This window comes from Rhineura floridana, chromosome 2 (genome assembly GCF_030035675.1).
Source record: "Rhineura floridana isolate rRhiFlo1 chromosome 2, rRhiFlo1.hap2, whole genome shotgun sequence".
NCBI classification, from domain to species: Eukaryota; Metazoa; Chordata; class Lepidosauria; order Squamata; family Rhineuridae; genus Rhineura; species Rhineura floridana.
The window spans coordinates 72,015,999-72,036,133 of NC_084481.1; the positions used below are offsets into that span (position 1 = coordinate 72,015,999).

A 20,135-nucleotide genomic window follows, 5' to 3' on the forward strand; every position below is an offset into this window, starting at 1 on the left:
ATCCCCATAGAGAGGAACAACAGTCTCCTCACACTACCTACAACATAGTCAACACAAAGCAGAACCCTCAATTTTCAGTGCAGATGACCTTGAAGGATATCATGGTCAACAACATCAAAAGCTGCTGAAACATCAAGAAGAATTAAGAGGGGCACACTCTTCTTGTTCATCCCGACACAGACAATCCATCAGGATTACCAAGACTGTTTCCATCCCAATATAAATCTAGACGCTTAGAACCAAAATCAATCTAGATGATTAGAATTAGGATTAATCAAGATGTACATATCTCAGGGAAGAAAACTCACATACACCTTGGCAGATTAGTACTTTTTGACCTGCTATGTCCATTGATTTGTGTTATGTTCAGGGCTGTGGGGCAAAGTAACCTCCACCCCGAATACCCCTCAGTGAGTTTACTAGATATGCTCAGCTTCTTCTTTTTTTCTTCTTTGAAAACTGGGCCAAGCACTGGGCAGACAGCTGGTTCGCCAGACACTTGCTGCAGCTATCATCTCCAGGCCCTCACCCCCAAATAAGGGTTCTCAGCAAAGTCTTCTCCCTCAGAATCATTTTGCAATTAAGATATATTAGTAGTAAAACTGTATTTTACTTTACTGTATAGGTTTTACTATGCCAATATGTTTTGGGGTACACCTTTTTGTTTATTCTGTGAGCTGTACACCCTTCATTTCCCCCCTTTTTAAATTCTCCAGTTACCCATTCACCCAGCATAAACCATTTCTTTGGTGTCACTAACTTTCCAAAGGCTCAAGTAACAGAGGGCTAAGGGAGGCTGGTATTTTTTTCCTAGAGTGAGGTACACTTGTTTTTAGACTGATCCACAATACAGATGGATCTGACATCATTCTTGAAAGACCAGGGTACATATGAGACCTTTCTAGTTACACTAGGGATGGAAAGATGTGTCAGTTTAAGTTTTCTCCGTCTCTCATATTTGTAATTTTAAATTCAGCTCTCCGCATTTCTGCAGCAATTTGTGCTTTAAAAAAAAAAAAACCTAATGAAAATTCTGCATCGTTTTAGTGCAAATTTCTCTAATAAGCACATTTTTGTAGGCAGTTTTGACTAATTTATACATTTTTGCAAGCAGTTTCTTGCCATATAATGCATTTTTGTATGTTATTTTCACTCATATATTCATTCTTATGTACACTTTCCCCTAACATATCCATTTTTGTAAACATTGTTTGATTGGCAAACTGCATTGCAAAATTCCAATAAGAGCAAACTTCAAAGGATGGTGATATTTTGGTTCTCATACTGTTTCAGAAAATGCAAATTTGAAAGATTCAGCTTGAAATTTGAAGTGAATCAACTTTCTTTCCCTAAGATATAAAACCCAAGGCAGAAATCCAGTTGCTCTCTGACACTGTTGCCATTAACAGTCCCTCTGCCGCGCCTTCTCCCCAAATTCTTGAAATGTTACCAGTCCAAACAGGAAACTTTTGCTGTTATCTGTGAGGCAAGAAGTGAATGCTATTCTAAAGGCCTCATCCAAATTCATTTCTGAAAAGGACAACTAGGAGCTAGCCAAAAGCTAATCCGAGGAAAAGGGGAGGCCGGCCAGACGTGAAGGGAACGAGGCAGTAAAAGAAAGCTGACGGGGTAGGTGAATGGGTGGCCGGGGGGGGCGACTTGGGGAAGAAGGTGGCAGTCCCCGAACGGAGATGTACATACCTCTCCCACTCAGAGGCGGTGGTGAAATCGGTGATTTCGAACACTTCGGACTCCGGCTGCGAAAAAAGAAGAGAGAGAGGCGGGAAGTGTGGCGCTGAGGCCCGAGATGGGTGCGAGGATGATGAGGGGCGAAAAGGCCCACGCCAAGTGTCAGTGTCACCCTCTGCCTAGCGCGAGTGAGCGGGGGAGGGCGCTCCAAAGGGGCACTCACCTCACTGTCGGCCGCCATCTTGAGCTTAGCCACTGGCCTGCAGGACGGCGCAGCTTCGTGAAAAGGATGATGGGAGTGAGGCGCGCACAGGCAGAGAGACAGAGAGCCAAAGGGGCGAGTTGTACTCATGGAGGGGTGGAGCCAGCCTGCTGCCTGCCAGCGACTTGTCAACCTCAGACTCTATGTCTGCAGATGCAACCGCCGCTAGTGAGTTGAGTAATCAAAGCTGGGTCGCTTGTCAAAAAAGGAGAGGGGCTATAGCTAACATCGTAGGTGGGAGTTGTAGTCCAAGGCATCTGGAGGACCCCAGGGCCGAGGAATACTACATACTGTGTCCATAATGCTTCTAACTAATTTTTAAAAGAAGAATGCACTTCAGCTCCGCATGAAACATTATTATCCCTAAGAACACTCACCAAAAAAAAAGAGATCTCAAGAGGTCTCTGCGGGCAATTCTATGCAGAGCTCGGCATGCTTAAGCCTCTGCATAGGATCAGGCTATAGATTTTCCAGTATCCTAAATGGTACATGAATCTCTTGGTTATCTGAACATTGTATTCTTTATGTAGCATTGTTTCTGCATGATCCGCATAATGTATGAGTGGTTGGTTGATACGTTTGAGGTAGTAGATGATGGTAGTGATTGCATGGACTAGATGGTGAATGGTTGTATTGTGCTATGTTGGTTGTTATTTATATTATACTGCTTGTAATTCTCTGACTTTTATACTGTGTTTATGTACATATATATTGTTCATGTATTTTGCTTAGTAAATTAATTTGATGTGGTTTTTATTGTACCTTGTGTATTCTATGGTAAACCGCTTTGAGATCCTTCAGACAGTGGGAGGTCTATAAATGGAAATACCATCTTCACATCATCTTCTCCGACTGCTCATTCGCGCTACACCGACTCCAAACAAGCTCCGGGTTGTGATTCTGTCTCTCTCTTTACATTCCCCGCCTCTCTGTGGATATCTGGCTCCGGATCCTCAAAACAAAACCTCCGAATTCTGACTCTACAAAACAAAAAAACAAAACTAGGTTTACATAGGTGTTTTTAAGTACCTACTACAGGAATTAGTTTACTACAGTAAAGCAAGGTCGGTTGTATTACTGCCAATTACTGGCATGAACGGTCACTGTTTGTCTCTTGTCTACAGATTTGAGCTTGACATAGAAATGTCACAGACTAGACTTCTTGCATTATGTGGCCCTTTGGATCAAGTTTTTTTCTCTATAGTCTATACCCGTGGGTTTATTTATGAAAGAAACTACACATGATGCATCTGATGAATAGCACATGATGCATCTGATGAAGTGGGCTCTGGTCGGTAAAAATGTATGCCCATAGTAAGTCTTTTAGTCTTTGAGGTACCACAATACTTGTTTTCAGGGTATTTGCTGTTAGCGTTCACTTGGCCAAACAAATGCAACACCGCACCCTTTTTTGCAAATGTAAAATGGACCTCGGCATCACTAGGTTTGTCCTATCCAGACCTTGAATTGCACTGAGCCCTCCGTTTGTACTAGTCTGTGGCAGGGACAAGTTTTTGTCCCCAGTCAAGGGGATTCAGCACTGAACGGTCGTCTCTTCCCCATAACAGCTTTAAGCTGAACCTGGGAAACCTATAACTGTATTGCCTCACTGCAGACCTTCAGATAGGGTGTCTCTCTACAGTGATGAGCAAATGTGTGTCCCCATTGACAGGCTTCCAAATTCTCTCTCTTTTCTTCCTCTCCACCCCCTCTTGATAAAGCACCTACAGATAAGGAGGGTTTTCTATTTCATGATGGTTATCTTGGATGATCCCCAACTATGGCATGTGTTCTTTAGAGCAAGAAGACATCTTAAGCCTAATTTTTTCATTTTTTCGTATGCTTAAGCACTTACATTTTCTCAATAGATTGGGATCATTCATGGGAACATATGCACCTCATTTTGACTGGCAGTATGGGCAGAGTAAGGACAGTGACTACAATAGGAGAAAGTGAGGAGAACTAAAGTTGACAGTATACAGCCACAAGAGTGGCTGTATACTATAGCCAGCATGGATTTGTCGCATTCCACAATGTTAAATTGAAAATACCCCCCATGCCATTCTGATGCTTCCCATAAGCTCATTTCAAAACAAAACCTTACAAAACTTATAGTACTGAACTCAGAAATGCTTCCTTAACAATCCTCTAAATTTTCATGGCAATACACAAAACAGAGAATTGAGAGTTCAAAGTGTAAAAAGAGAGAAGGGGGAAAAACAGACCCCTTTGGGACTTTTTTTCTGTCAAAGTTCTCATAATTAAAAATCAGCCATGTTCACAGAGTACCTGTAATCCTATTACTGACCTTGCCCCATACTCTGATCTTCATCTTCTCCAGTTTAAACATTAAAAAATGCCTAGCTGATTTTTAATTAATTTAATAAACTTAGCATTACAGTCAATGATAAGGCCAGGCATGCTCAGTAAGAACCAACTGTCAGTGTTCTACAAGCCAGACTCACAGCTGCTGGGCTTGGCTAATCAGGGGCCATACCTACTTTATTTTTCACTTTATTTCACTGTAGACAGCCATTGCTTTCCCCAAAGAATCCTGGGAAGTGTAGTTTGTAAAGGATGCTGAGAGGAGACTCCTATTTCACTAACAGAGCTTCAGTGGCCAGAGTGGTTTAAGAGTCAGCCTCTCTTATTGAAGCTCTGTGAGGGGAGCAGGGCATCTCCTAGCAATTCTCAGCACCCTTCTCTAACTACACTTCCCAGGATTCTTTGAGAGAAGCCATGACTGTCTAAAATACGTTTATATCCAGGCTTAAGAACCATGCTAATCCCTCTATGGGAGAGCCAATTGATACCTTGATTAACTCGTGGAATAGTAGGATGACTGAAACAGTGGATGCAATGGCTCCTCTCCGCCCATTGAAAATAGTTAGACCTAAATCTGCCCCTTGGTTTTCAGAAGGCCTATTAAAAATGAAACGCTCCTATCGGCGTTTAGAAAGGCGGTGGCAAAAGACAAAGAGCCCTTCTGACCGAACACATGCCAAGAAATCTGCCAAAATCTATGCCTCTGCTAGACTTGCAGCTCAAAGATCTTTCTATTCGATGGCAATTGCCTCAGCGGGAAACCAACCGAAAGAACTTTTCCGTATAGTGAATGGTCTTTTGCATCCATCCCAACCGGCTTCCCATTCAGTCTATTCCCAGGCCCGCTGCCAAGAATTTGCTACCTTCTTCGAAGACAAGGTTGATCAGATTCGTTCTTCCTTAGATCATACTGAAGTAACAGAGGTAACTAACATCATATCAGATACTGGCTGCCCCCTTTCTTATTCTACCTTTCGACCTGTTCTTCCAGATGATATTCCTCAGCTTTTAAGTAGAATGAATCCAACGACCTGTCTACTCGACCCATGTCCATCTTGGCTTATAAAAACATCTAAAGCGGAATTAGCAAGTTGGCTCAGTATAATTGTTAACTCTTCTCTTCAACAAGGCCGTTTACCTGAATGCCTGAAAGCAGCCATCGTTACACCACTATTAAAAAAACCCTCTCTTGATCCCACACTGTTAAACAACTTTCGCCCAGTATCCAACCTGCCTTTCCTGAGCAAAGTCATCGAAAGAGTAGTAGCTACACAGATTCAAAATGTTTATTGATACAACCGATTGCTACGACTCTTTTCAATCAGGTTTTAGGCCAAATCATGGGACAGAAACAGCCTTAGTCACACTAATTGATGATCTTCAGCTAGAACTAGATAAGGGCAATTTGTCCCTACTAGTTCTATTAGATCTATCAGCCGCTTTCGATACTATCGATCGTGACATCATTTTGGATCGTCTCTTTGAAATAGGACTTAATGGCATGGTTTTACAGTGGCTTCGCTCCTTCTTAGAAGGCAGGCTTCAGAAAGTTGCCCTCGGGGATTACTGTTCAGAGCCCTGGCCACTACGATATGGCGTCCCACAGGGCTCCGTCCTATCCCCGATGTTATTTAACATTTATATGCGACCTCTAGGTAAGATTATTTAAAAATTTGGGATTCATTACCATCAGTATGCGGACGATACACAGCTCTACTGCTCTTTTCCTCCAAATGCTAAAGAAGCTGTTCGTCCCTTTAACCAATGCCTCACGGCAGTGCAGAATTGGATGACCAAAAACAAACTGAAGTTCAATCCAGAAAAGACAGAGGTCATCCTTATTGGAAAAAGTCCACCCCAAGAAGTTGGAATTTTGCCATCACTGGATGGAGTATTACTTCCTCTGAAAACGCAAGTCCGCAGCTTGGGCATAATTTTGGACTCAACCTTGACCTTAGAACCTCAGGTTGCAGCCGTCTCCAAAGCTGCATTTACCAAACTAAAGCTTGTCCATCAACTTCGACCGTTCTTAGGAATGTCTGATTTAAGAAAAGTAACTCAGGCCCTTGTAACTTCGCGGTTAGATTACTGTAACTCCTTGTATGTCGGACTTCCAGCTAGATCACTTCGACCGCTTAAGTTGGTACAAAGAGCAGCAGCAAGGATGATCATGTGAACTGGCCCTCAGGTCCATACCACGCCTCTTCTTTATTACCTGCATTGGCTCCCCATAGGACTTTGTCACCAGTTTAAGATATTGGTCCTAACATTCAAAGTTTTACATGGATTGGCACCTGCATATTTAGCGAATTGTCTCTCTAAATTTAAATCTTCTCGTCCGGTGAGATCGGCTACCGAATTTACCCTTAATGTTCCATCAACTTTCACCATCTGCCAAATGGCCACTAGAAAGAAAGCTTTTTCAGTCATAGCTCCTACTTTATGGAACAATTTACCGCTTGAGGTACGGCTCTCTCCTTCTCTCATGGACTTTCGCCGTCGGACCAAAACTTTTTTATTTCAACAAGCTTTTAAGGTTTAAATGGAACTGCTCTGATTTTCTAGTAGTAACTTTGTTTTAATTTGTTATATTTTTTGTATGGTTGTATTGGTTATATCTATTGTTTACCGCTCTGAATTTGGATTTTTCCGAACTAGAGCGGGATATAAATCTGCAAATAAATAAATAAATAAATGAAATGAAATAAAGGTCTGGTATGGATGTGGCCAGGGACAGCTTTGGTTTAAATTTGGGTGGGAGACAACATGTGCCTGCTGTAGAATAGGTGGGGGGAAATGCTGAAAAACAATGTTTTACTATTGAAAAGGAATGCTCAGAGGCATGTTACCAAATTCTTCCAAGCTACACAGCAAGTGGATTGGACTGTGAAAGACCAACCCAAATTGTGCTTGCATTTTGACAAATTTATAGGACAGTACAATATCTCAGAGAGGAGGTCAGGTCTCCTGCTCCCCTGGTGCATTCATTCTAGCTGCCCAGTTTCCCTGCTTTTTAAAGTTTGATAGAAATATCTGTTGGCTATAGGTATGTTCTTAAATTGCAAGGGTTTTTTGCCTGTTAGTGAATATAGTTCTTTTACACTATGTAGAGTTGCGGCTGCCACAATAAACAATACTGTCTCTGTAAAGAGGGAAAAATTTACTCTATGAGGTTGCAGTTGTATACACAGTTACCTATGAGCAAGTCTCATTGCACTCAGTGGGGCTTACTCTGAGTAGACATGTCTTTGCTGACATCTTTTCAGCAAGCTTTTTTCTCAGGTTTTTGATGGACTATTAGGATTATGTTTTTGCTGTTAGTGTGCTGTCAAAGCTTCCTACTGTTATGGAGGGTTTTTTAATGAATTGCATGTGTTTTTGTATGAATGCCTCAATATTATAATGTATTATGTTTATGTGTTTAAATATAGGTCGCTTGGAGTCCTGTGTAGTAAGTGACTAACAAGCCTTAATAAATAATAACAACAAAGGATTGCACTGTCAATCTTCTTTGGGGTGTAAAATAACACATTGCACAGTCTGTGATCTATTTTAGACTTTTCTTTAATATATTTTCAATATAGAATGCTCTAATCTTATATATGTAATTCTGAGAGCATTTTCAGCTGAAGAGCAAAGTAAGAATACTTTTTAAAAATATCTGATTCCAAATACAGGCACATAGAAAGGGACATCAGGGTTTAGCATTTGTTACTGAAATACTGAAAGAATTTCACTGGCTGTCCATTAACCTCTGGGCCAAGTTCAACGTTCTAGTGTTGGTGTACAAAGCCCTACACAGCTTGGGACCAGGATACCTGAAAGATTGTCCTACCCGTTATATACCCAGCTGATCACTGCGCTCTGCAGATGAGGGCCTCTTGCAGATACCATCTTATCAGGAGGTCCACTCGACACAACATAGTGTTGTGGCACCTATCCTTTGGAATTCCCTTCCCCTTAAATATTGGACAGGCACCATCTCTGTTATCTTTTCTATGCCTATTGAAGACCTTCCTCTTTCAACAAGCCTTTTAAGTAGAGGCCTTATCCCAGTCTGCGTTTGTACTGGATTAGCTTTTTATGATTTTTTAAATTTGTTCTTTTAAAGATTTTTATTATGTTTTGTTTTACTGTGTTTTTAAATATGTTTTGTTTTAAGATGTTTTAAAGTGTTTTGTTGTTAAGATGTTTTAAAGTGCTTTTAGTGTTTTTGTTTGCTGCCCTGGGCTCCTTCTGGGAGGAAGGGTGGGATATAAATTTAATTAATTAATAAATAGGATAAATACCTATAAAGCTGATCCTCTGACTCATCTTTGGAAAACTGTGAGATACGCAAAATGGAATGGCTCATGGGAGAATAAACCACCGGCACAGAAGATGATTAGTTCTCTATCCAGGTGAGGAATCCTCAGTAGAGTGCTAAAGCACCATAGTAGTAGTGACATCTCTCAACCCTGAAGAGCAATCTGAACACAAGGAATCACACAAGATGGGGAAACTAACATGGACCTTTCCAGGATACATCCAGCTTTCACCCTAAAGACTGAGTCCTGCCATCTGATACACATATCCTATCCCGAAGTCCTCATTGCTTGGTGTGCATTCTCAAAGTATAGACTGCTCTCTGCTTTTGCAGCACAGTGCAGTCATCTGGGTTGGGAAAGGGGATTCTTCAATAAGTAGCATGCAGTTATAGTCTTTATTAGAAATGGAGTAAAATAATATCCAGGGGTACATACTAAAAATATTTCAGGTGGAGTAGTTTTACCCTGGACTCTCCATTGTGGAGTCCCGCAGGGATCGGTTCTGTCCCCCATGCTTTTTAACATCTACATGAAGCCGCTGGGTGCGGTCATCAGGAGTTTTGGAGTGCGTTGTCACCAGTATGCTGATGACACGCAACTCTATTTCTCCTTTTCATCCTCCTCAGGTGAGGCTGTTAATGTGCTAAACCGTTGCCTGGCCGCGATAATGGACTGGATGAGAGCTAATAAACTGAGGCTCAATCCTGACAAGACTGAGACGCTGCTGGTGAGTGCCTTCTCTGCCCAGATGGTGGATGTTCAACCTGTTCTGGATGGGGTTACACTCCCCTTGAAAGAACAGGTTCGTAGCTTGGGGGTTATTTTCGATCCATTCCTGTCTCTCGAGGCGCAGGTAGCCTCGGTGGCACGGAATGCGTTCTACCACCTTCGATTGGTAGCCCAGCTACGTCCCTATCTGGACAGCGACGACCTCGCCTCAGTTGTGCATGCTCTGGTAACATCTAGACTGGATTACTGCAATGCGCTCTACGTGGGGCTGCCTTTGAAGACAGTTCGGAAACTACAGCTAGTGCAAAACGCAGCAGCCAGACTGCTGACGAGGACCAGGCGGTCCGCACATATAACACCTGTACTGGCGTGTTTGCACTGGCTTGCTATCTGTTTCCGGGCCAGATTCAAAGTGCTAGTTTTCACTTATAAAGCCTTACACGGTGCGGGACCTCAATACCTTGTGGAACGCCTCTCTCGCTATGAACCTACCCGTTCACTACGTTCAACATCAAAGGCCCTCCTCCGAGCTCCAACTCACAGAGAAGCTCGGAGGGCTGTAATGAGATCTAGGGCCTTTTCGGTGGTGGCCCCCGAATTATGGAATAGTCTCCCCAACGAGGTACGCCTGGCGCCTACACTTTTATCTTTTCGGCGCCAGGTTAAAACCTTTTTATTTTCCCAGGCATTTTAATTTAATTTATTTCATCAGATGTTAATAACAGGTTTAAATGTTTAAATGTATGTTTTAGTGTTTTTACTGTGATTTTATCGTATTTTACTGTATTGTATTTATTTTATGTTGTGCACCGCCCAGAGAGCCCTTGGCTTTGGGCGGTATAAAAATTGAATAAAATAATAAATAAATAAATAAATAATCCCTTAAGGACATCCAGTTGCTTGGCAAAGGGAAAGATTAACACCTACACGCATGCCTGCGCGCGCGCACACACACACACACACAGAGCTTTCAATAATGCCTACAGCCAAAGTGAGCATTCTACCCCATATTCATAATTGAGAATATGGAACTGGGAGTGGTAAACATTCCAGATTAATGAATGTGGAGTATAAATATGTAACATATGACCCCAAGAAAAAGGAAGCAACAGTCTACTACATAGATTGCAACTTTGCAAATAACTTACAGGCATGATGACACCTGCTAAAAGATCAAAAAAGTTTTCTTCAGGTACATCCATAGTAAAAGAGAAACAAAATGGTGGTACAGCTACTCAATGAGGATGACAAAATGATTATTATTATTTATTAAATAATACTTGGCTCAGCAATACTTCATGCTAGAAGAGTCTTGGAATGGTTGTTCATCACAAGCTGAATATCAGCCAACAGTGTGATGTGTCTTCAAAAAAGGCAAATAGTGTTTTAGGTTGCATTAACAGAAGTATAGTTTCCAATTCACGTGTAATAGTAGTTCCCCTCTATTTGCCACTGGTTATGCATCATCCTTAGAACTGCATCCAGTTCTGGACACCGCACTTGAAGAATTATGCAGACAAACTGGAACAGGTTTAGAGGAGGGAAACAAAGATGATCAAGGGACTAGAAACAAAGCCCTATGAGGAGAGACTGAAAGAGAACTGGGCATATTTAGCCTTGAGAAGAGAAGACTAAGGGCAGATATGATAGCACTCTTCAAGTACTTGAAAGGTTGTCACACAGAACAGGGCCAGGATCTCAATCATCCCAGAGTGCAGGACATGGAATAATGGGCTCCAAGTTACAGGTAGCCAGATTCCAACTTAACATCAGGAGAAACTTCCTAACGGTTAGAGTGGTACAGCAATGGAAACAATTACCTAGGAAGGTGATGGGCTCTCCAACATTGGAGGCATTCAAAAGGCAGCTGGACAAGCCACTTGTTCCGTATTTTAAGTTGGATTCCTGCATTCAGCAAGGGGTTGGACACGATGGCCTGATAGGCCCCTTCCAACTCTACTATCCTATCATTCTATGATTCTGTTATACTAAAAGCAACATTTCCTTTTTCTGGGTTTGTCTGGTAAATATAATGCCTTCTTTGACAAGAATGTATATTCAACAAAATATTTTTGCATGTGAGGTTCAATCAGCTTAGTTTGTTCCTTCACACAGTGCATAGTTAAACTACGGAATTCGTTCCCACAAGAGAGGTGATTGCTGCCAATTTGGAAGGTCTAAAAGAACTTTAGACAAATTCACACAGGATAAAGCTATCAATGGCTACTAACCATGATGGCTATGTTCTGTCAGAGGCATTATGTTTCTGAATACCAGTTGCTAGAAACCACAGAGGAGAGACTGCTGTTGCACTCAGGTCCTGAGTCCTGATTGCGGGCTTCCCACAGACATCCAGTTGGCCACTGTGAGAACAGGATGCTGGACTAGATGGGCCATTGGCCTGATCCAGCAGGCTCTTCTTACGTTCTTTTTGCGAAGAGGCTCTTTCCTAAAGTGAATATAAAGCACCCAGGGGCTGGGATTCCCATTCAGAATTTCTTTTTGCATGTATTCATACGTGACAGCAACAGTGTTAGAGAGGTGTTCTGCTGTGCTTCTAAGTGTCCCATTGTTAATGAGGACAAAGACTGTGGAAGAGATTCATTGTTAAGCTGGCCAATGCAGGTTTTACTTTCATCTTACAATGTGATTCAAGACATTATTCCATTACAATCCTAAACCTGTTTATGCAGAAATAAATATCACTTAATTCAGTGGGATTTCTTGGCAAGTGCACTTTAAGACTGCAGTCATAGAATAGCTATCGTTCCCACATTAAGGACAGTTACATCTGCATAGGTTGCCTTGAAAACACTTGTTGCCAATATTTTGTAAAGATCCTTCCAGAAACCTGCATTGAAGGCATAGATTCTACATTTGATGAAGAGTATGTTATACCCAGAATGTGTTGGCATGCCAAGAAACTGCATTCTAGAAATATGACAATTTGTTTTACAACAAATTTCCATTTTCTTTGAAGTCCCCCCCCTTTAAATATTATATTATTAATATTACCCCCTCCACTCCCAGAAACCTCGTGGCTATGTGCAGGATACATGGCAGGGGGTGTATCACAATTAACTTTTGTTTTAAAGTTGTTCTTGTTTTTTCAATAAACCTGCAGTACAAGTTTTTTTAAGTAAAATAAAATAAATATGTGATACAAGGCAAGTAGTAAAGCCTCAACCAATTGATGAAACTTGTTATCCACATAAAAGGCAAATAAAGTTAGATAAAAACTGTTCCTGAGCAATTAAATGAAAGAGATATTTATTTTGCTTTAAAAATTTGAACAATAATTGTGTAATCAAGACTACAGGTAAGGCCTATACTCAGTGAGGTGGTAAGCCACTACCTGCTTTGTACCAGTTCAGACTGCAGGTGGGCACTTACATGGCTGACTGCTCCTCTATACAAAACAAATCCTTGCATATAGAAACATAGATGTTGTGGAGAAGGCGAGGCTAGAATTTCTCCTGACATGTTAGATTTTTACAAGAAGTGCTTCTTGATATGGAGGACCATTCTGCCATATGGATGCCCACCTGAAGTATAAAGTGCAGCCCAAGCACAGGTTGACCACCTTATGAGAACTACACATATACATTAACAGAGATTTGGTCATAAACCGAGGTTTACATCACGTTCCAGTTCAGGCAGTTTGCCTGGTTGGTTCTCTATTCATTATTATTTCTACAATGAGAGGAGCAGCAGGCACCTACTTCACAGAGAGAACATAAATAAGGTGAATGTGGTGCACTTTCGAAGTGCATGATTTTCGTAGAATTTACTTTGGCTGCAATCCTCAGAGTGTTTGCACTGGTGGAGTAAAGCAGTTTGAGATGTGAGTTTCTTATTTGTTTTCCCAGCCAGCTGAGTCTGCTTGATTGGTAATTCACCATACAAAATGCCCAAAGGAGAGTTGCCCTGGCAACAACCTGTAAACAAAACAGTTTGATTGCAGCTCTGTACAGTGGAAGGGTTCAAGTTGGGGGTGGGGAGTCTTAAATATTGTAAATAGAAATAATACAGGGGAGTCTACAATCAAGACCAGAACTCTGAAAGTCCTATACATCTGAGCAACTGTAAGCTAACATGCTTGGACAGGTAGCGTTGGGAGAAGCAAATTCTAGGTAAGATAGAACCACAGTGAGCCTTCATCCTGTTTTGATTTGATTTTCTGTTTCTCACATATGAATCACAATAGAGGACATGTGAGAGGAATATGTTGCTTTCCCATAGCCATGATATAAGCACATTTAACTGCTGTGGCACTTAGCTAATTGATAATTAATAATTAAATTATTATTTAATGACACAACTGGAGTCCAATTTGTATAAGAATTATCAGTGTTGGCTGAGTAACTATCATGTATTGCTTGGTGGCAAAGACTTATATATGAGTGAAAGACCAGCATTCTTTAACATCATTTTTTTTCTCTAATATTGCCCTTTGCCACTGCATGCATGGACAATGCACCTTCAACCTCTGCTCCACCCAGGGTGTGTGAGCTTCACCACCAGGCTTCTCTCTTTCCCTGGTTCAAGGGCTCATGGATGCGAGTCCATGTTATCAGTTGGGAATCCGAGTCCCTGCTTTGGAAAAGTTAAAGACCATGGACTTTGATTATGGATGGAAAAATGTTTGAAAGCACATTAAAGTATTGTTTTTGCTACTCTAAGCCTTTGCAGGCAATTTAAAGTATGTTAGTTTATAAAGTTTATGTGCCACTTAATTTAATAAAAAACTCTGAGCAGTTTACATAGAAACAATAAAAACTGACATTCAATAAAATCCCCCCCCAAAAAAACTTTCTTAGATACAAAACTATATAAAACTGGTGTACAAAACAGAATTAAGAGTCAGAGTCCAGTAAAGTTTGGGTAAACCTATAGGGCAGTATTCAACTAAATAATTGCACAGGTGGAACTTGTTCCACTTGCACACTGGGACTTTTCCCTCCTCTCTCCCTTCCCCTTGCACATGCCCTGATCTGCTCTGGAGGGCTAGGGGAACCCCCAGAACAGTTTTTGGGGTCATGCGGGGGAAGGAGAGGGGGAGAACACTGCAAAAGGAAAAATCCTTGTGTTGATTAAATGACTTAGCAATACATTGAATACAAGCCATGAGTATTTAAGAGGTGTATAAAAGTTATTACTGTCTTTCCCTCACAAATTACGTTAGGGAGGCATTCCAGAGGGTGGGTGCTATAAATGAGAAGGCCGGCTTCCACATTGGCACCAAGTGATAATCTGCTAGTTGTGGAATGACCAGTAGGAGGTTCTCAGAAGATATTAAAGATCAGCTTGATGTGTATCAGGGGAAGCGGTTTTTTAGGTGTCCTGGTCCCAAGTAGTTTAGAGCTTTAAATAACAAACCTTGAATAAGATTCCGTAGGTAATAGGTAGCCAGCACAGACCTTTCAACACCAGCATAATATCTGTAAAGCTGGGCATCTCACTAAGCACTCTAGCAGCTGCATTTTGCAGTAGGTGCAGCATCTGAACCAGGCAGAAGGTTGGCTCCATATATAGTGAAAGATAGTAGTCTGATCATAAGGTTACCAATGTATAAGCCATCATATATCAGTGTACAAACTAAACTTCACAATGAATGCTCTGAGCAGAGCTTGGAAGTAACTAGTTACAAGTAACGAATTACTTGTAATTTATTACTTTTTTAGTAATGAGTGGTAACTTCATTACATTTTGCTGGTAATAGAACGAGTAGTAACTTCATTACTTTTGGGGAGTAATTGTAATGTTTCCAGCATTACTTTTGCGGATTACTTGGGGGGGAGCAGGGGAAGTCTTCTGCTCCTCTGATTTGTGAATAAAAATCATGTGCTTCAAATTGGGCTTCTGTGCAGGGTTGTTCTTCCTTCATGCTCTATGGGTCCTTAGGAGGCAACGAGGGAGGAGGTGGAGAGTGAGATGGTGTGGAGAAAACAACTGTTTAAAAATTGACAGGAGTGGAAGGAGAAGAGATGGAGGCAATATATATACAAAAATATGTGTGTTGGGGTATGGGGGTGGGGTGAGGGGATGTGAGATTATGTTATGCCATTCTATTAATCTTACGGATAAAAAAAAAATTATTCTACTACCCTCTGTGTGGTGTGTTCTTATTTTTAATGTTGTTTCAGGCTACTTAGATGTGCAGCAGCCAAGGCCAGCACCTTGTAGGCAATTTTTTTTAAAGTAACTAAAATATTATTGTAGCAATTACTTTTGAGTAAAAGTAAGGTAATCAGTTACTTTCAGAGCAATTGTAATTGTAACAGTAATTACTACTTTTTGGGGGCCATGTAACTGTAACTGTAATTTATTACTTTTTAAAAGTAATCTTCCAAGCTCTGGCTCTGAGGCCACCTGAGCCTCTAGTTACAGTGATGGCTCTAGGAGCAGCCCAACCTATGCACCTCTGCCTTCAGGGGGAGTGAAACCCCATCCAGAGTAAGCACACAGTCCAGTTCCCAGACCTGGGAACTGCCCATGATCCAAACACTCTCCATCTTGTCAGAATTCAGTGGTAGTTTAGTAGTCCTCATCCAGCTCATTACTGCATCCAGGCTAGGGTTGCCAGGTTCATGGCCTGAGACTGATCCTGTATCTTTAGGAGAAGAGAAAGTCAGCCAAGTGCAGGTGTTCTTGCAACACTATAATGAGAAAAACCGCAAGGTGGAATTCTCCCTTCTCCCTGCACACCTTTTAAAGATACAGAAGACCTCTTGGTTGCCGGGCCCGGCCTCCAAGAGGTCTTCTGTATCTTTAAAAGTTGTGCAGGGGGAAGGGAGAATTCCACCTTGTGGGGTTTTTTCCCCATTACAAGGTTGCAAGAACACCTGCACTTGGCTGTCTTTCTCTTCTCCTAAAGATACAGGATCAATCTCAGGCCATGAACCTGGCAACCCTGATCCAGGCACCAGTTTAGGATATATATGGCCTCTCTTGATTTATATGTTAGCGGGAAATAGAGTTGGATGCCATTAGCATACTGGTGACACCATGCTCTAAATATCCTAAATATGCCCCACAGGATATTGTTTATTAATTCATGTTTCTTAAAATGTATGGAAATGCAGAAATCATTGTTAGCACCAATTTGTAACCTCCTTTCATGTAAGTATGCTATTAAATAGGGATGGGTGAGAATTCTGATTGGGTTTGCATTTGAAGCTGAATTTATCGAATTCACACTTTCCAAAACAATATGAGAACCAAAACACAGCCATCCTTTGAAATTTACATTTATTTGAATTTTGGGATGCAGTTTGCCAACTAAACACCATTTATAAAAATGCATATATTAGGTGAAAGTGTGAATAAAAATGAATATATGAATGAAAATAATATGCAAAAAGGCATAATGTGTTGAGAAATGGCTTGCAAAAATGTGTACCTTTGTCAAAACTGCCTACAAAAATGTGTTAATTTGGAGAACACACTAAAATGGTGAAGAATTTTCATGACTTTTTTTTTTAATCGCAGATTGCTACAGAAATGTAGAGAACTGAATTTAACATTAGAAAAGTGAGAAACTGAGAGAACTGAAATTGATAGATCTTTCCATCCTTACTATTAACTGACACTGTAGGTAATTGGCTTTGTTCTGGATAGGGGAGGATTCACCACTCTGTGTAACCATAGTAATGAGAAAGCTCTTTGTGCAGCTGATCACCATATGTAGGGAAAAGGGCAGTCATCTGCAAACAGAGTGTGTATGATGCCCCAGAGCTAGATGTCTTCAAACACTTTTGTAAGTAAATGGACATTTTATTATATTTTTCTGTTTGTATTTATTTATTTATTTATTATTTATTTATTAAATTTCTATTCTGTCCTTCATCCCTAAAGGAGCCTAGACCAGCAATTTATTTAAACATGTTAATCAATTATTTTAAACATCTTATCGAAGGAAAGTTCCAGATTCTTTTTTTTTCTTAACAACATTGTCACAAGTATCTTAAGAAAAGGGAGTAGGTTAATTTCCCACTCTTCATCCTTTTGCTGCCTAGTTTCCTTTCTTCATAAAAGTGGCTGGGAAAGGTAAACTCTGAGAGTGGGGCATAGTAATAATAATAATAATAAAATTTTATTTAGCAGACGCCCATCTGTCCGACTGAACGGACACTCTGGGCGACGTACAATATAAAATACAATATAAAATACAATCTGCTCATATACATAATCATCACATTATTAATATCATAACATCTCATCTGAAGACCATCTTACATTAATACAGTGTAAAACCTAACCCACCCCAGAGATCCCATAGGCCTGCCTGACGAGCAAGGTCTTCAAGGCTCACCGAAAAGTCAACAGGGAGGGGGCATGCCGAAGGTCAAAGGGAAGTAAGTTCCAGAGGGTGGGGGCCACGATCGAAAAAGCCCTCTCCCTGGTCCGCACCAACCTAGCTGTCTTAGTCGGTGGGACCGAGAGAAGGTCCTGTGAGGCTGATCTTGTTTGGCGGCATATTTGGTGATACTGGAGGTGCTCCTTCAGATAAACTGGGCCGGAACCGTATAGAGTTTTAAAGGTTAAAACCAACACCTTGAATTGGGCCCGATATACAACTGGCAACCAGTGTAATTCAATCAACACTGGGGTGATATGATCGCGGCGGCAGGTCTGCTTTATTAAGCGTGCCGCCGCGTTTTGTACCAGCTGGAATTTCCGGACCGTCTTCAAGGGTAACCCCACGTAGAGCGCATTACAGTAGTCTAATCGAGAGGAGATCAGGGCATGTATCACTCGTGGGAGCAGATGTATGGGAAGATAGGGTCGCAGCCTCTGTACTAGATGAAGTTGGTACCAAGCTGCCCGGCTCACTGCAGAAACCTGAGCCTCCATAGACAGCTGGGAGTCCAAGATGACCCCGAGACTGCGGACCTGGTCCTTCAGGGGCAAACTCACCCCATTAAGTATCAGGTCAAAATCACCCAACTTTCCCTTGTCCCCCACTAGTAATACCTCAGTCTTATCGGGGTTCAGCCTCAGCCTGTTCTCTCCCATCCATCCACTTACAGACTCCAGGCACTTGGACAAGGTATCCACAGCCAACTCTGGTGAAGATTTAAATGAGAGATAGAGCTGTGTGTCATCCGCATATTGGTGACACTGCAGCCCAAAACTCCTGATGATGGCTCCCAGCGGTTTCATATAAATGTTAAATAGCATGGGAGAGAGGATAGAACCCTGTGGCACACCACAGTTGAGGGGCCAAGGGTCTGAAACCTCATCCCCCAACACTACCCGTTGATATCTACCGGAGAGATAGGAATGGAACCACTGTAAAACAGTGCCTCCTATTCCCAGTCCCTCCAGACGACTCAACAGGATACCGTGGTCGACGGTATCGAAAGCCGCTGAGAGGTCCAGGAGGACGAGGAAGGTATGTTCTCCCCTGTCCAGCGCCCTCCTCATATCATCCACCAGAGCGACCAAGGCTGTTTCAGTTCCGTGTCCAGTCCTGAAGCCCGACTGGAAAGGATCTAAATAATCTGCTTCCTCCAAGTGTGTCTGTAGCTGCTTTGCCACCACACGCTCAATTACCTTGCCCAAGAACGGTAAATTGGAGACTGGGCGAAAGTTGTTTAAATCTTGGGGATCCAAGGAGGGCTTTTTCAGAATAGGTCTTATCACTGCCTCCTTGAGGGGCAATGGCATTACACCCTCCTCCAAGGATGCATTTACCATTGCCTTGATCCCATTGCCCAGTCTCTCTTTACAGCTCATAACGAGCCATGAAGGGCAAGGATCAAGTAAGCAAGTGGTTGGTTTTACAGTAGAGAGCACCTTGTCCACTTCATCAGAGAGAAGAGGCTGAAACCGATCCCAGCAGACCGGATTGCAACTGGCCGCCACTGGACCCCTACTTGTAACCACGACGTACGGAATCTTGTCCTTTAGGTGCTCGATTTTATCAGCAAAGTGTTTAACAAATGTGTCACAGGAGGCTTTTGATTGTTCCATAGGTTCCTGCGCTACTGGACCGACCAGGCTTCGGACCACTTGGAACAACCTCCTGGGACAGCACTCTGCCGACGCAATAGAGGCAGCAAAGAATTTCCTCTTTGCTGCCTTTGTTGCCCGCTGGTAGGCCGCTATTGCCACTCTAACCAGTGTTTAGCTTGATGCTAAAGAAGTATAAGTTCCAAGGAAAGATCACCGCCTATCAAGAACTACTACCTGTTAGGATAAATGAGGAGTAGGCAAGACAGATCAATAACTTGGCATTCTCATGCCATTTCTATTGGTACTATTAATTAGTTTAGGGAAGTGGGAGAGAATCATTTTAAAATCTGAATGTGAACAAGTAGGGCATGCATCAAAATGTTGCAGCATACTCCTGTTCAGTGTTCCAGACAGTTGTACCCACTTCCAGTATACTCCATTTCATTCCCCCTTCCTCCAACAATCAGTCAGCATTCTGTGTTCACAGAGCATTCAGTCCCCATGTGATTGTTTGGGGTTCTCCCCTTTTAGAGAACAATCCATATCCCTGGCTGGCAGTGTCAGTACTTAATGGAGCAGTGAAGTCACTGCTGCATCCACAGCCCTGACGTTCACACAGCTTCACTAAGTTGGCTCCCAGCCTGGCACAGTGACAAAGCCAGATCTGGCCCATTGCCATCATGTGGCAACAGTCGGGCTGGCTTAGGATCCATCATCCAGCACATCCTGTGCTGCTCCAGCTCTACCCCCACCAGTGGTAGCTTCTACCTGTTCTTTGGGTGGGCATATTGAGGTGCTCTGTGCCAGCAGGGGCCCTCACTGGTGGACAGTGGAGGATGCTGGCAGGGCTGGGTGGCAGGACA

The 20,135-nt window shown here is 42.1% G+C and overlaps 1 protein-coding gene across 2 annotated transcripts in view; it reads right to left on the reverse strand.

Moving 5' to 3' along the window:
• Positions 1-2,020, reverse strand: part of RAB3GAP1 (RAB3 GTPase activating protein catalytic subunit 1) — a 34,432-nt gene extending 32,412 nt beyond the window's left edge. For both annotated transcript variants that reach the window (XM_061608926.1, XM_061608927.1), the window contains exons 1-2: positions 1,913-2,020; positions 1,702-1,757 (exon numbers count right to left, since the gene is read on the reverse strand). In XM_061608926.1, the coding sequence (XP_061464910.1) occupies positions 1,702-1,757; positions 1,913-1,930 (74 nt within the window). In that variant the 5' untranslated portion in view covers positions 1,931-2,020. The remainder of the gene's footprint in view (positions 1-1,701; positions 1,758-1,912) is intronic.
• Between the last annotated feature and the right edge of the window lie 18,115 nt (positions 2,021-20,135).